Source organism: Aedes aegypti, chromosome 2 (assembly GCF_002204515.2).
Source record: "Aedes aegypti strain LVP_AGWG chromosome 2, AaegL5.0 Primary Assembly, whole genome shotgun sequence".
Lineage (NCBI taxonomy): Eukaryota > Metazoa > Arthropoda > Insecta > Diptera > Culicidae > Aedes > Aedes aegypti.
The window spans coordinates 431,644,364-431,658,599 of NC_035108.1; the positions used below are offsets into that span (position 1 = coordinate 431,644,364).

General features: G+C 40.3%; 1 protein-coding gene across 1 annotated transcript; it reads left to right on the forward strand.

Annotated features, from left to right (window-relative positions):
- The first annotated feature begins 3,421 nt into the window (after nucleotides 1–3,421).
- Nucleotides 3,422–6,001, forward strand: LOC5569874 (zinc finger protein Xfin). Its single transcript, XM_001658721.2, has 8 exons — nucleotides 3,422–3,740; nucleotides 3,797–4,122; nucleotides 4,181–4,693; nucleotides 4,746–4,961; nucleotides 5,021–5,347; nucleotides 5,403–5,582; nucleotides 5,647–5,754; nucleotides 5,814–6,001. The coding sequence occupies exons 1-8, from the start codon at nucleotides 3,603–3,605 to the stop codon at nucleotides 5,986–5,988; spliced, it is 1,983 nt and encodes a 660-aa protein (XP_001658771.2). The 5' UTR covers nucleotides 3,422–3,602; the 3' UTR covers nucleotides 5,989–6,001.
- Nucleotides 6,002–14,236: the final 8,235 nt, after the last annotated feature.

Genomic DNA, 14,236 nt, shown 5'->3' on the forward strand with positions numbered 1-14,236 from the left:
GCGCATGGATGGCAGACTTGCCAATTCGGATGAGAGCTCCTTCGACAAGAAGCATCCAATTATTCTGTCGCGGGCTCACGAAATCACACAAAGGTTGATACAGCACTACCACGAAGAGTTCGGACACGCCAATTCGGAAACCGTGTTCAACGAGATGAGGCAGCGGTTTCAAATTCCGAAAATGCGTCCGGCGATCCAGCAGGTGGTGAAACATTGCATCTGGTGCAAAGTCAACAAGTGTCGACCGAGATCACCGAGAATGGCTCCCCTTCCCGTCGAACGAGTCACCACTCAACATCGGCCCTTTAGTTCCATCGGTCTGGATTACCTTGGTCCGGTGGAAGTCACGGTGGGGCGTCGAAAAGAGAAGCGTTGGGTGGCAGTTTTTACCTGTTTGTCGGTGCGCGCGGTGCACCTCGAGGTCGTGCACAGCCTTACCACGGAATCGTGCCGGATGGCGATCACGCGCTTCAGTAGCAAGTATGGAAAGCCACAGCAAATATTCTCTGACAATGCCACTTGCTTCAGAGGAGCGAGTAACGAGATGATAAGAATGGAGAAGATAAACCAGGAATGCGCAGAAGCTGTCTGCAGTTCAACTACCGCATGGCACTTTATTCCGCCTGGAACCCCACATATGGGTGGTGTCTGGGAGCGGATGGTACGGTCGGTGAAAGAAGCGATGCGGGCACTCGACGACGGACGAAAGTTGACCGATGAGATCCTGGTGACAACTCTGGCTGAAGCGGAAGACATGATCAACACGCGTCCGTTGACCTACTTGCCACAGGATTCGAGCGAATGCGAAGCACTGACGCCGAACCACTTCCTACGAGGAACGGTGTCTGGTGCAGACCTGAAGGTGGACGGAGGATCAACGGCTCCCGCAGAGGCTCTGCGGAACGTATACAAGCGGTCGATGTTCCTAGCAGACCGAATGTGGGAGAGATGGACGAAGGAGTACCTTCCGACGATCAACCAGCGGTCGAAATGGTTCGACGATCAGAAACCGCTCGAAGTGGGCGATTTGGTCTTCGTAGTCGACGGAAAGAATCGGAAGTCCTGGAGACGGGGCATCGTCGAAGCGGTGATCAAGGGCTCGGATGGCCGAGTCCGGCAAGCGGACGTGAGGATGGCTGACGGTAAGGTACAGAGACGGGGCGTAGTAAACCTGGCGACGCTGGAGGTAAGGTAAATCCGGGAATGCCGGATGTTACGGGCCGGGGTGTTGCGACGCGTTTTGGACCAGCCTAAGAAATGAACTGGTCTAGTAGCGAGCATAACCGCAACATGACAGTTCGCATAGTTGTAGTGGTAGGCGAAGGAGAGAGATGGCGAACAAACCTGTCGATGGTAGAAAGTAAATAAAGAGCATAGGTAAATAGAAGAATCTCGCCATTGCAAATTGAAGGAAAAGCAGATTATTTGCGAAGAAAGTTTTATTTTCCAAAAACTTAGTATTTTCAAAAATTAAATAGTGTCTAAGTTGGATAAATCGACGGTTAGAGTGCAAAGGGGAATCCGTGAGTGCAACCTGAAAAAGAAAGTTGAAATGAGTGAGAAATGATATGTAACGTTTATCGTATTTTCCTGCAGGCTCGGTGAAACCAAATTGTCCACCACGAAAACCCGTGCTAAAACTGCCGTTTTTGCAAATTAGACTGTAAGTAGAATTGAAATCAGTGAATTAAGAAAAATTTCAGTATTATAGTTTCATTCATGATAAAATTTAACAGCAAAAATACCGATTGAAATCCGCTTAAACAGTTAGGGTAGTTGGACCATAGTTGGACACCAATACCACGGATCGAAAGAAATTGAACGGCAAGACGAAACCAATTTATTGTGAGTAGATGTAGATTAGATTAATAGAAATTAACTAAATGAAATTTAATAAATTTTAGTTTGAGCATTGCTGAAAACCAGTCAGCTGCTTCTGGAAAATTTTGGTTTCCCTTCGGGAACAATAAGTTATGCGAGAAATGGAAATAATGAAATAGCTAAATCAAACCAGGTATGTGCAACTGCACCTGTATTCCAGGGAGCTGTTTTTTTGAGTGCAGGTTTTTTCCAGGTTGAATGAAATTCCCTGATAATTTTAGGTTTTCCAGGTAAAAGACACCCTGCCTAAATTTGGGAAAATGTTGTTACTCATGGTGGAGACAAATGATTTGAAGCTTCAAAAGAAATATCAACGCTGTTTTAAAACGTCATTCATTGTGCGTGTTAGGGTAATTCGCTAATTGTTGAACGCTACCCAAATGTTGAACGATCTGTACAAACCATGTTAAAACAGGAAATTGAACCTTTTTCAAACAGTTTCAATAAATTATACAGATTATTGTGTAAGTTAGCTGTACTATTGGACACAATAAATTTAATTAGCTCATCAATTTCTGAAACGAAATATTTATTGAAAATTTTTATCGGTAGGTGGACCGAAAATTTCAATTCTCTCAAAAAATAACTTAAGCTGTGGCTGCTATGAAATAAGCTGTGTGGTAAAACATACTACGTATATTGGGTTAAGCACCTATTCACGATATCAGTAAAAGTCTACTTTAGTTATTTTCTAAACATCCGTACAATTTACTCGTATCTATTAATTACATAAAATCATTTTCAATTGCACTTTCGTTTCACGTTCATTTTCCATTTGTTGAACACTAGCATAACATGAAAGGCTTGGTTTCATCAACAGTATTGCCAGATTTTTTATTTTCGTACCAAACACCTATATTGAAATGGATTATAAAAATTATTATAAACAAAATATTATAAAAAAAATATTATAAAAAATCCTATAATGGTGTATGTTGCAATGGTAAAAACGCGATTCAGAAAAGTATAATTAATTGCATCCTATTCCCATAGCCATTCTGATTCTTTTTTTTCGAATTTCACTATCTTCACTATGGCATCAATGCCATCACCGTTTGTTTGTTTACACCATGATTGAAATTACGCATCGGCAGCCGATTTATCCAGAGTATAACCTCAATCTCGCGATTGATGCTGTAATGTCGAAAATAATGTACATTAGGAGAACCGACGAGGAGCGCGAACTTGCAAGTTGAATGAATGCGGGAGTAAAACGGTCAACATTCAGCGACAATCGTTCAACATTAGGATAAGATGGGTTATGTATGTGTTCAACAATTGGGTATAGAACTATCTTTTTAAATATATATTTTTTTCAATTAAAAATGGACATTACCGTGCTAAAAATGTTACAAAAACAATGTTAAACAATCGTCTACGGTGTTGAATACTTTTTTAGCAACCTTTCTATCAAAATTTCCATGAAAATCAAATAACACAAAAACGTCTATCTTAACCGTTCAACATTTGGCGATTTACCCTAATTTTTTTTTTTTGAAAGCAGCGCATTTATAAAGAGCGCAAAAAGTCGATTTAGCTTCATAGTGAGTGGTGAGTTCATTCTACAGCGTTCCTAAACTTTTTTATAAACAAACATCGATAAACATAATGATGGAAACAGGTTCACTAGCTGAAGTTCGGTACCTAAACAAGGATATTAACCATATAAACAAAGTTTGAAGTTTAGCATAAGTTGATACAATAATTCAAAATTTAGAATAATGGACATCAAAACTGAACCTGGCGATTACAGAAACCCTTATGAAGTGTGCCGACTATGCTTGAGCGAAGAAGCTCTTAACGATGTATTCGACGAGGAGGGCTTGCATCAGTGGATATCGGATTACCTCTCGATAATGGTAGTTGCTATAGTTTATTCCTATCGCGAGACTACTTCTGTAATGCTTGGTTTTAGGTATCCTTCGAGGACACCATCAGTAAAATCATATGCTCTGTTTGCCGAGTACGTGTAACTGAATTCCATCAATTTCGGATTCGATGTCAGGAAGTGCAAACTATTCTACGGTCTATGGTTCAGAACGAAGAATTCAAAGCCAACGAATCAACCAACAAATCATCTGAAACAAAATCTCAGCTTTTAGAAATGAATGCAGCCAAAGAAATGGAGTGTGAAGTTTGTCATAAGATGTTCAAGTCAAGAAAACTTCTGACGTCCCACAAGAAAATCCATGAACCTAGAAAGCACGTTTGCACACATTGTGGAAAATTGTTCGCAAGGCGGTAGGATGGTTAAGGAATACATGATTTAGTTTGAGTAGCTATTACTTTTACTTTTCAGTCAACATTTGATTAAACATACGAAAACGCATGTCAAGGATAAAGAGAAAAATGAAGAAATGACAAATGAACCACCTGAACTTCCGGGAGTAAAATTAGAGCCGTATGAAGAGCAACAAGTTCAACCGTTGATAATGGAACATGATTCTGCAGAGGATACGCAAAAGAATGCACAATTCCTAGGAGTGTCAGTGAAATTGGAACCAGTTGCTATGCCCCAGGAAGATGTGACCCAAATGAGTTATTTCGGAGCAGAGAAAGACAAAGAACAATCGCATGACACGAAAAATGCTAAAACTATTAGAAAAGGTGATTTTGACCACACAGTAGAAGTTGCTTCTTCTAGTCAACTCAAAAAGGCTAGAGTAAAAGAAGCAAACACCAACAATCAACTACAATGTGATATATGTCAGAAGACATATAAGCTAGGAAAAACTATGAGGGCTCACAAGAAAAACTCACATGGAATAAAAGAGCATTCGTGTCCCGTATGCGAGCGGCCATTTGCTTTAAGGTGAAATCTGTTTATGATTATCGTTACAATTTGTACGATGTTTTTTTTTCAGGCATGCCTTAAAAAGGCATTTGCTAACACACCAATCCGTAGAAGAACGTCAGCGAATAAGACCAACTCCGGATGCGAATAATGTCGTCAAACCATTCGTATGCGACATTTGCCAAAAGGCTTTCAAACGCAAAGGAAGACTATGGGAGCACCAAAAGAAAGTTCATGGACCAAGAAACCACGAGTGCCACATTTGCGGCTTTCGATTTACGATGCGGTACCACCAAATAGAAGCTTAGTACTTCAGTTTCATATTATTTCTTTATCAAATTACAGTGATGAACTGGCAAGGCATGTACAGAGGCATACTCGGAACCGTGATCGCAAAGAAGACTTTCGTCCATTACACCTGATGAATCGCAAAGAAACAAGCGAAATTATGAATGAAGACATCAAAAAGGAACCTACAGAGGAAGAGAGAGATTCTCAAGATGATAGATCATCATCGTTACAAACTGATCAAAAATCAACCACTTCACTTACAGAGTGCGAAAAATGTCAAAAGGTCTTTCAATCCCAAAAATCGTTATGGCTTCATTACAAATTTGCGCATAAACCGAAAAATCTTAAGTGCTCTGTTTGCAATGTAGTTTTCGTGTCATGGTGAGATATTCCCAATATGTTTTAAAGACCAGTCAAAACCGATATCTTGTTTTAGCAAACGTTTGGAGAAGCATATGCTGACCAATCACAGACAGGAAGACGGCAGTTACCAACCGCTGAAATGTTCGGTATGTAATAGAGCATTCTCAAGCATAGGGCAATTGAAGCGACACGCACTCAACCACGGACCGAGAAAGTACTGCTGCTCGATTTGTAGTAGATCATTCACAAAACTGTAATTGAATCGGATGTTCTTTCATAGAAGTGTGGAACTGGAATAAATGATTTATTCTTTGCAGGGAGAACTTTGAATTGCACATGGCAAGCCATAAAAATTTACCCGATGAATGTGCAATTCCTGGTGATGAGCAATGCCTTGAAGGAAATGATTCATCAGCTTCTGAATCGTAAGAAAATCTAGAAAAAAATAATTTCAATCATATCATAACATGTCACTATATTTCAGTCGTATGAAAGATTTGAAGAATCGTCGCCTGAACCGTAAGGCAAAACCAGCTCCTGAGGATACTGCCGAATCGAGATCAATCCAGCAAAAGCTAGACGACAAAGATAGCGGAACATCTTTTCAAGAGGCTACAATTTTATTCGAGGCAGAAGAATTCAAAATTGAACCAGAGTAAGAACCAGAATACTGAAGAGTTTTTCGCAAGTTGGTAAACGAAAAGCATTCGAAAATGAAGATTGGGATTTTTTTTAATAGCATAAAAGTGTTTTTTGTTCGTATAGTTTTTTTTTATTCCGGATGCTTCTATCTGTAGTACATCTAACCGGTTTCGAAAGAAATACTGTCATCTCTTCATAACTCGATGTTCAAGGGACCATCGACTAATAGAATTATAGAGTTATAGTACATATATTGTGTCGGTATACCGACACAAATATCCTAAAGTCAAATTAACTGATTTCTTCAGTTTTATTAGCAAGCAAGCAACATTATCTTTGTTACTAGTTTTTTAGTTTTTTAGGGGTGAATCTGCAAACAGACCCCCTGAAAAGGTAGCTCAGAGAGAGCGGGGATGACGCACCAACGACGACCCGCTAAAACCAGCTCATGCACTGTACTTGAGCAATTCTTTTTGAATTACTCAAGTGTTGTACAGTGCATCGACATTACCCTTGGCCTCAGGCCCTCATCTCCCCGGAACCACATTATGGTATTTCTTCAGGGAGGGGTCAGTGCATATAGCACAACACATGTAGCAGAAGTAGCCTAGGTAAACTGCTTCTCCTAACCGACTTAAACAATTTTACAAAGGACCAGCCTCGGCAGGGCTAATCCTCTACAGCCAACTCTTGGTCGGCGCGCCATAGGCGCGGCAATTCTAACATAATGTGAGTGACAGCCGTAGTTACTGCATTCCAGCACTCGGCATCCGCATACATTCTCTCTATAATATTGTCGGGGGACGCGTCCCCTCCGCATGTAGTGAGCATGCGACCTCTCACAACAATGAAACGAGGGCAATCGTACACGACATGCTCCGCTATTTCCTCCACACCAGCACAATTGGGGTACGCAGGAGATTCTGAGTGCCCGAACCTATACAGGTACTGTCTATAGCAACCATGTCCGGACAGAAACTGCGTCAGGTGGTCAGCTTCTAAGCGTTTCCCTCTTTACACGTGTCGCGGACTTCTCTGCTACCCCTTTGGTTGAAGCATTGAACATCTTCCTTGATGATGAGCTCGATGGGCGTCATCCCGGCTATGATGCACACGGCCTCTTTAGATACCGTCCGGTATGCACTTTCTACTTTTAAGCACATTATCCTGTACGTGCTTTCCAACCGCTTTAGGTTTCTGCTCGTTCTAAGCGCTTTTGACCAGATTGGTCCTCCATACCTTAGTATGCATAGCGTCACGCCTGCCAGGAGCTTGCGTTTGCTGGCAATAACAGCAGAGCTGTTAGACATCATCCTCGAAAGCGCCGCTATAGCCGTAGATGCCCTTTTACAGGCATATTCAACGTGGCTAGCGAAGCTCAGCTTGTCATCGATCATTACTCCAAGATGCCTAAGGGATCGCTTGGACTCTATGGTGCAATCACCTACCGAGATAAGTGCCCGTTGCTCGGACTTGCGGTTGTTGACCACCATCACCTCAGTCTTGTGACGGGCCAGTCCTAGTTTCCTAGACTTCATCCATTCCTCAACTAGGGAAATAGAGTGCGCTGCTGTCAACTCTACTTCCTCCATCGATTCACCATAGACCACTGTGGTGATATCGTCGGCGAAGCCAACAATATTAACACCCGTGGGAAGGGGCAGCCTCAGTACGTCATCGTACATCGCGTTCCATAACAGCGGGCCCAGGATTGAACCTTGAAGTACTCCCGCGGTAATTCGAACGCTTTTTTGCCCCTCCTCTGTGTCATACAGTAGAATTCTATTATCAAAACAGCTTTCTAGAAGCTTACACAACTGCACCGATACCTTGAGGCGGTGAAGCGCGTGTGCTCTTGCTCCCCAGCTTGCGCTGTTGAACGCATTCTTCACATCCAGAGTGACAACCGCGCAGTAACGGATGCCGCTCCTTTTATGCTCGATTGCCATCTCAGCTGTCTGAACGACCGACTGGATGGCATCCAAAGTAGATTTACCTTTTCTGAATCCAAACTGGTTGTTGGACAGGCCGTCCGCACTCTCCGTATACGGTACTAGTCTGTTGAGAATCAACCTCTCCAATAACTTGCCCGTCGTATCTAATAGACAGATAGGTCTATACGCCGACGGGTCACCTGGTGGTTTCCCCGCCTTTGGTCCGGATCCGTGTTCACTGCCGCTTTTAAGGCAACATTCGGGATACCATCGGGTCCCAGTGCCTTGTTTGACGCGAATGATTTCACGACTTCTGCCAGCTCTTCGTTCGTCACTCTCGCCACTTCTTCTTCATCTGCCGCATATGGCGCTGGGGGCCATGGGCTTATGGGATGGTGCGGGTAGAGTACATCGATTATCGATCGCAGTAACTCGGGCGACTTCTCTTGGGGCGCTATGGCTCGTTTGGTCTTAGCCATTACCACTCTGTAGGCCTCATCCCATGGACTAGAATTGGCACTCTCATAGACTTTCAAAGCATGCCCGTTTTCGACTCTTGATTTCCTTTTTGAGAGCCAACTTTGCCTCTCTGAATGCTGCACAGGGTTCCTCTCTTTGTGTTTCTGTGCGTGCGCGTTGCATTCTTCGTCTAGCCCGAAGGCAGATTGCTCGAAGATTTGCAATTGATTCGCACCACCAGTACACCGGCAGCCTGTTTTCTCTAGGAGGGGCTTTTCGGCATGGAAGCATCACACGCTTATGATATCACAGCAACTAGCTCTTCACCGTTTAGGTCCAGAGTGTTCCGTTCGCGCCTCAGGGCCTCAGTGAATACTTCGCTGACGAAACGCGCTGTTTTCCATCCTCGGGATTGGGTCGAGTTACATCGCACTGCCTTCCGCCCGTCTGGTGTTATATTGCGGCGCTTATATTAAATCCACATCCAGCGGTGGCGGTAACGCGCAGAAGATATGCGCGCAATTCAAACGCAACGTCAAAATTCAAGTAGGCTTGGATTTTTTCGTCCTTCAAGGACACAAATGTTTTAAATTTGCCCAATCTGAAACATTTGGTGATTTTCATTATCACTGCGACGGTATATGGACATTTTCAGATAATCGCATTACGTGGATTTATCTTGCAGAGCACAATACTATAGCGAATCGATTGATGATCGCTATGAGTATAATTGTCATCAACGCGCCAATTCATGGTACCAAAAAGGTTAGAACTACAAAACGTCATGTCGATAATCGATTCTGCACCATTGCTGCGGAAGGTACTCACTGTACCCATATTTGCCAGCTCTACAGTTAATGCGGCCAGGGATTCCAACAATAGCTGACCTCTTTGGTTGGTGCAGCGGCTACCCCACTCCACTGTCCATGCATTAAAGTCGCTAGCTATCACTACTGGCTGCCGATTAGGCTGTGAACCGTTTCACCAGATCATTTAACTTTTGGTTAAAATTTGACAGCTCGATAGTTATTTCCCCTCCGGTTAGAAATAACCCTGCCCTGGAGCATGGTTAAACTTGACAGTTCGAAAGTTATTTCTTGTTCCCGTGAATTTGAGAAAAACTAACCATCTGTCAACTTTGTTCTGAAATAACTACTCGACTGTCAAAGCTCAAATGGGTCGACTGCGATGTTCAATTTAACCATTTGAGGGGAAAATAACTATCGAAATGTCAAATTTTAACTAATAGTTAAACGAACTGGTGAAACGGTTCACAGCCTTAGGGCGCTGCCATAGTAAACGCGTCGAGCGATGCGTGCGCGTGTGCGAGCCCGCAAAGCAGAATATCAACAGCAGGAAATCCTTTGATCGCATCGCGTTCGCGGACGCGGACGCGTTACTATGGCCGCACCGTTAGTGTCTCTTTTGCCTTCTACCTGGTCAAGTTGCTCCTTAGCTTTCTCGTAGTCCTGCTTTGCAGCTAGGACTGATTGTCGCAATTTCAGTAGACTTGTTTTCAAGTCTTTGCTGATATTGTGTAAGTTCGAGTTTAAGACGACTAATAAGAGGAAGCATGCGACTTACCTTTTTGTTTCATCCCAGAGGCTTCTAGCTGTTGAGAGTTTAACATTAGGGTGGCCCTAGACAGTCACGTCGCTGAGGAATGCTTCCTTGGTGTTGAAAGGCACACTCTTTCGCGCACACACACACACACTGGGGTCTTGAAAGATTTCTCGGGCCCGACATTGGCGTAGGAACAGGGGGGGGCCAGGGGGGCCTGGCCCCCTCCAGGATCATCCAGGCCCCCCCCAGAATTTTTGATAATAATAAAAATTGAAATTAAAAAATAACAACAAAAGACGAACCAAAAACTTTTGAATCAATGTACCGTAATCTGGGGTAACATTGATCAGTTTTTGGGATATTTCATAAATTTTTCATCAGAAAATGCAAATGTACTGGCACCTACCGCTCATGACTTTGTACTGTATTTTGGTTTTCAAAAGAATTAAGTATGTTTAAATAAATGTTTTGAGTGTTTTTTTGATTTGGCTGATATGGGGTAACATTGATCACCCATGTAAACAACGTTCGGTGATATCGAAAATGTCGTTGCTTACTTAAATCATGACCCCTGATGCCGAAGTTTGATCTTCATTCAAACTCTTACAAGTCATGTACTTTTTGAGTTATTTCAAAAATAAAAACACTTCGAACCGCACAATACGCCTAAAGGTAGGCAATGTCCTAAGGAAATTCTGCATTCTTAATAGAAGTTCGTTAATGTTGCTTAATTGAATACACTTATGAAATATTTGACAACGGAATCGTTTTCGGCGATGCCATTTTTAGTAACAATCGTATTTTCCTTGCACATACCATTTACAGAACTCATGTGAGGCATGAATCTTCGGTAGTACCATTCACAAGGATAAAAATCATTGATTCAAAAAGTTGACAAATTTACGCATGAACGAAACGCAATTTTCGCAAAAACCTCAATTTGCATTAGCTTATGAATATAAGAAAGAGAGACACTAATCATGCTTTGAAAATATTTTATCAATAAATGATGATTCGAACTTTTCACGAGAAGGATCAATGTTACCCCGCTGATCAATGTTACCCCGGATTACGGTACATGGCTCTTGTTATTGACAAAAATCTTTTCTGTAAGTAGTTACGTTATTTTAGAGAAAACCTCGCTTGTCTTACACAACATCAGCGTGGCGGTTCTGACTTCGGTGAATCGCGCGACAACCGAGAGCTTAATCGTCCGGCTGTCGATCGATAAGTTACTGTTGGATGTAGCTTCTTATTGTATGCGATTAGCGCATTTTTTTTCGACATCTCCGTTGCTAAAATACCGTGGTACAAAAAAGCCTCAATATCATGGAAATTTGATTTCTAAAATTATTTTTTTCTGAATAATCCAAATAATGCTGTTTGAGCATTAAGCAGCATATTCACTGCATTGTGTTTTCTCATGTGTTCGGTGATGATGATTTCCCCTATGAGAATCCACTGAAGAATATATATTACTAAGATTACAAATACAAGAACATTAACTTCAACTCGTAAAATGTCCGAAAAAATAGACAAAACTACTAAAGGATTTTTTTAGACAAAACATAGCGGGAATTTTTGTCGAAAAATGAGGCTTAACCTTCAAGGAATTTTGACATGGCCAAGTTTTCTGCAGATAAATGGCAGTAATTTAACCTGGTGCGAAAAAAGATAACAAAATCGACCATAGTGTTTTATTCCAACGATAAATTCTTTTCGATTCAATATTTGAAGTATTTTCGCAAGAATAAATTTATTGCTCAACTCAATTTAAAAAAACTTATTATTTCATAGATTACTTGAATGATTTTCAGCAGATTTGTAGCAAAATTTTGTCATAACACTTTTCGATATTCTCAATAGATTTTAAGTATAATCAAAATCCTCAAGGAATATTGAAAGGTGGCTTCAGAAGTTTTGCAAATCTCTTGGAACTTAGTCAAATATTATTGTGGGACATGTTCATACTTTCAAAGCTTCAATTCCTCCTGGTGAACATCCATTCCAACTATGTCTACTTGTTTTGGTTTATTCAAAAATTTGAAAGAAAAATGTTTTTGAAATGTCTGTTGCCTTCGAATCTTCAGAGGAAATTTGTTGAAAACCTCAAGGAAAATTTTTGCTTCCGAAATTAGCATAGCGGTAAAGGAATCTGTAGAGAAACGTGTACCGAAATAACTGGGAAGAGGGAAACGATTTATAAAGATATTCATAAATAAATTTGTATTGATCTTCCTTAAAACACTTCTCTAGAAATAATTTTACCAATTATTGTCAGAATCCATATTCTTGGTTTGAATTTTTGTGCGATACGAGGGCATAATTTCTAGAGGCTTTCTGGCAGGATTCTAGAAAACCAGCGGTCAAGGAAGGATAGATTTCAAGGATAAATTCTCAAAAAGATTCTGATGGAACTTCTTGAGGAAATTGTTTTATTTGTAAATTCATTACAAAGGTTTAACAGTCATGTAGAGAAAAGATTATAAATTATTTTTCATTGTTACCTTTTGTTCTCCCAGCTTCAACATTTCGTCGCTTCTCCTTCGCATGACGCTTTGAGGAACCTTGTACAAAAAGCTTTCCATACTTCAAGAAGCATCATTTTAAAGAATTTAAAAATAAGTTAAATTATAGCAGTTTTGAAAAATTACCGAATTCTAATAGTATGGTTCCTGCTTTTTGAAAGTCCATCAGGAATTCCTCAACAATTTGGCAAAGTAATGCAAAAGTTTCTCCCAAGATTTAAATTCATTAACATCTTACACTACAAATATAATCTCAATACATCTTTGGTAATGTTCTTAAAAAAAAAACCGGCAATATTTTCGCGTTGAACTTCTACAGTACTACACAATAATCGATAATAGACACTTTGAAAAAGTTTGTTTGTAATTTCTAAAGGTGATATGTTCATGAAACTTCAACAAATTTACCGACAAAATTCTTTAATTTTTTTCTTACATGTGTTTCCCTGGAAATCTGGTATGGAGTAATTCGTAGAGGAATTTGTAAAGCAATCCCTAAAAATATTGATAATTTCGTGGAGTAGTTTTTGAACCAAAAAACAAAGAGTGTATACATTTTTAAATAAGATTTATGGAAGAATCCTGAGATTACCATTGGGCTTATTTATTGAACCTAATAGAATTCCCGACGAAAGTTCTGGAGATCTTTTTTTAAGAAGTTCAAGAATAAATTGCGAAATCTTAGTGAATTTGATGGAAAATTTCTTCAAAGATTCCCAAAAGAATCGTTAGTGTGATTTGAAATTCACTGGAAAATACTTAGATAAATCTCTGGTAATTTTTTCGGGAGAATCTTAGGAAACAATAGTGTAGTTTTCTAAGAAATCTCTGAACAAATTACTCCGGAACTGGTAAAGGAGTCATGGAGAAAGCACCGAAAAGTACGAAAATAATTCATGAAGAAATTCCCGTAGGAATTCACAGAGGAATCTTTTCAAAGCACATGGTTGAATACTTGAAAAAATCGTGGAAGCATAACAAAGGAAATTCTTTGAGAATTTTTTTTTGTTACAATTCCCAAAGGATTTTAAACTGGATTACAGCAATAATGAATCTTTTTCGTAGCGAAAATTGAAATTTACAAATATAAATGATGTACCACGAAATGAGACAAATAAATAAAACAATACAAATCTGTTAAAATTACGAAATTTGTGAAAATCTTGATTATTGCGACCGACATTACTTCTGTAAAACAAGTATTTGCTAGGCCCCCCCTAGGCCCCCTCCAGAAAAACTCCTAGCTACGCCAATGGGCCCGGACCACGTGGTTGGGATATATTTTTGGGTTTCACTTTTTAGTAGAGTGTCCATTTCCCGGCCATTTTGCTCGTCCCGGGAATCGGGACAAAAATCTATGCTTGTCCCGGGAAATCCCGGGATCCCGGGATTTTTCAATTTTTAATAAAAATAGCAAAATTGGAGGTACAAATTTGACTAACAATACATTTTTTTTCACTAAAATAAAAAGATAATGTATCTTTTCAAAACAGTATGTTAATTATAGCAAATCGCATTTCAGATAAGATTTTTTTATTCTGATGAAGTAACCTAACAAAAATCAAAACTTAGCTTGACTAAATACGGGTTTGCTATAGGCTAATATTTTCAAAGCTTAACGATCACTTCGACATCTGGTGGCTAGTAGGAGAACCGTCCAAAAAGAGGTTGGGTTGGGAACGCACTGTGAGCAGCATGGGAAGGAGCACACAATTTAAACTTTTTCTCGGAATAGTTATTTTGTAGACGATCAAAGAGCATTGAAAAACATGATAAACTTT

Coding starts and splice junctions, on each gene's coding strand:
- LOC5569874 (XM_001658721.2), top strand. CDS start 3,603: ATGGACATCAAAACTGAACCTGGCGATTACAGAAACCCTTATGAAGTG. Junction 5,348..5,402: donor AATGTAGTTTTCGTGTCATG/GTGAGATATTCC, acceptor ATCTTGTTTTAG/CAAACGTTTGGAGAAGCATA. Junction 5,755..5,813: donor GATTCATCAGCTTCTGAATC/GTAAGAAAATCT, acceptor ACTATATTTCAG/TCGTATGAAAGATTTGAAGA.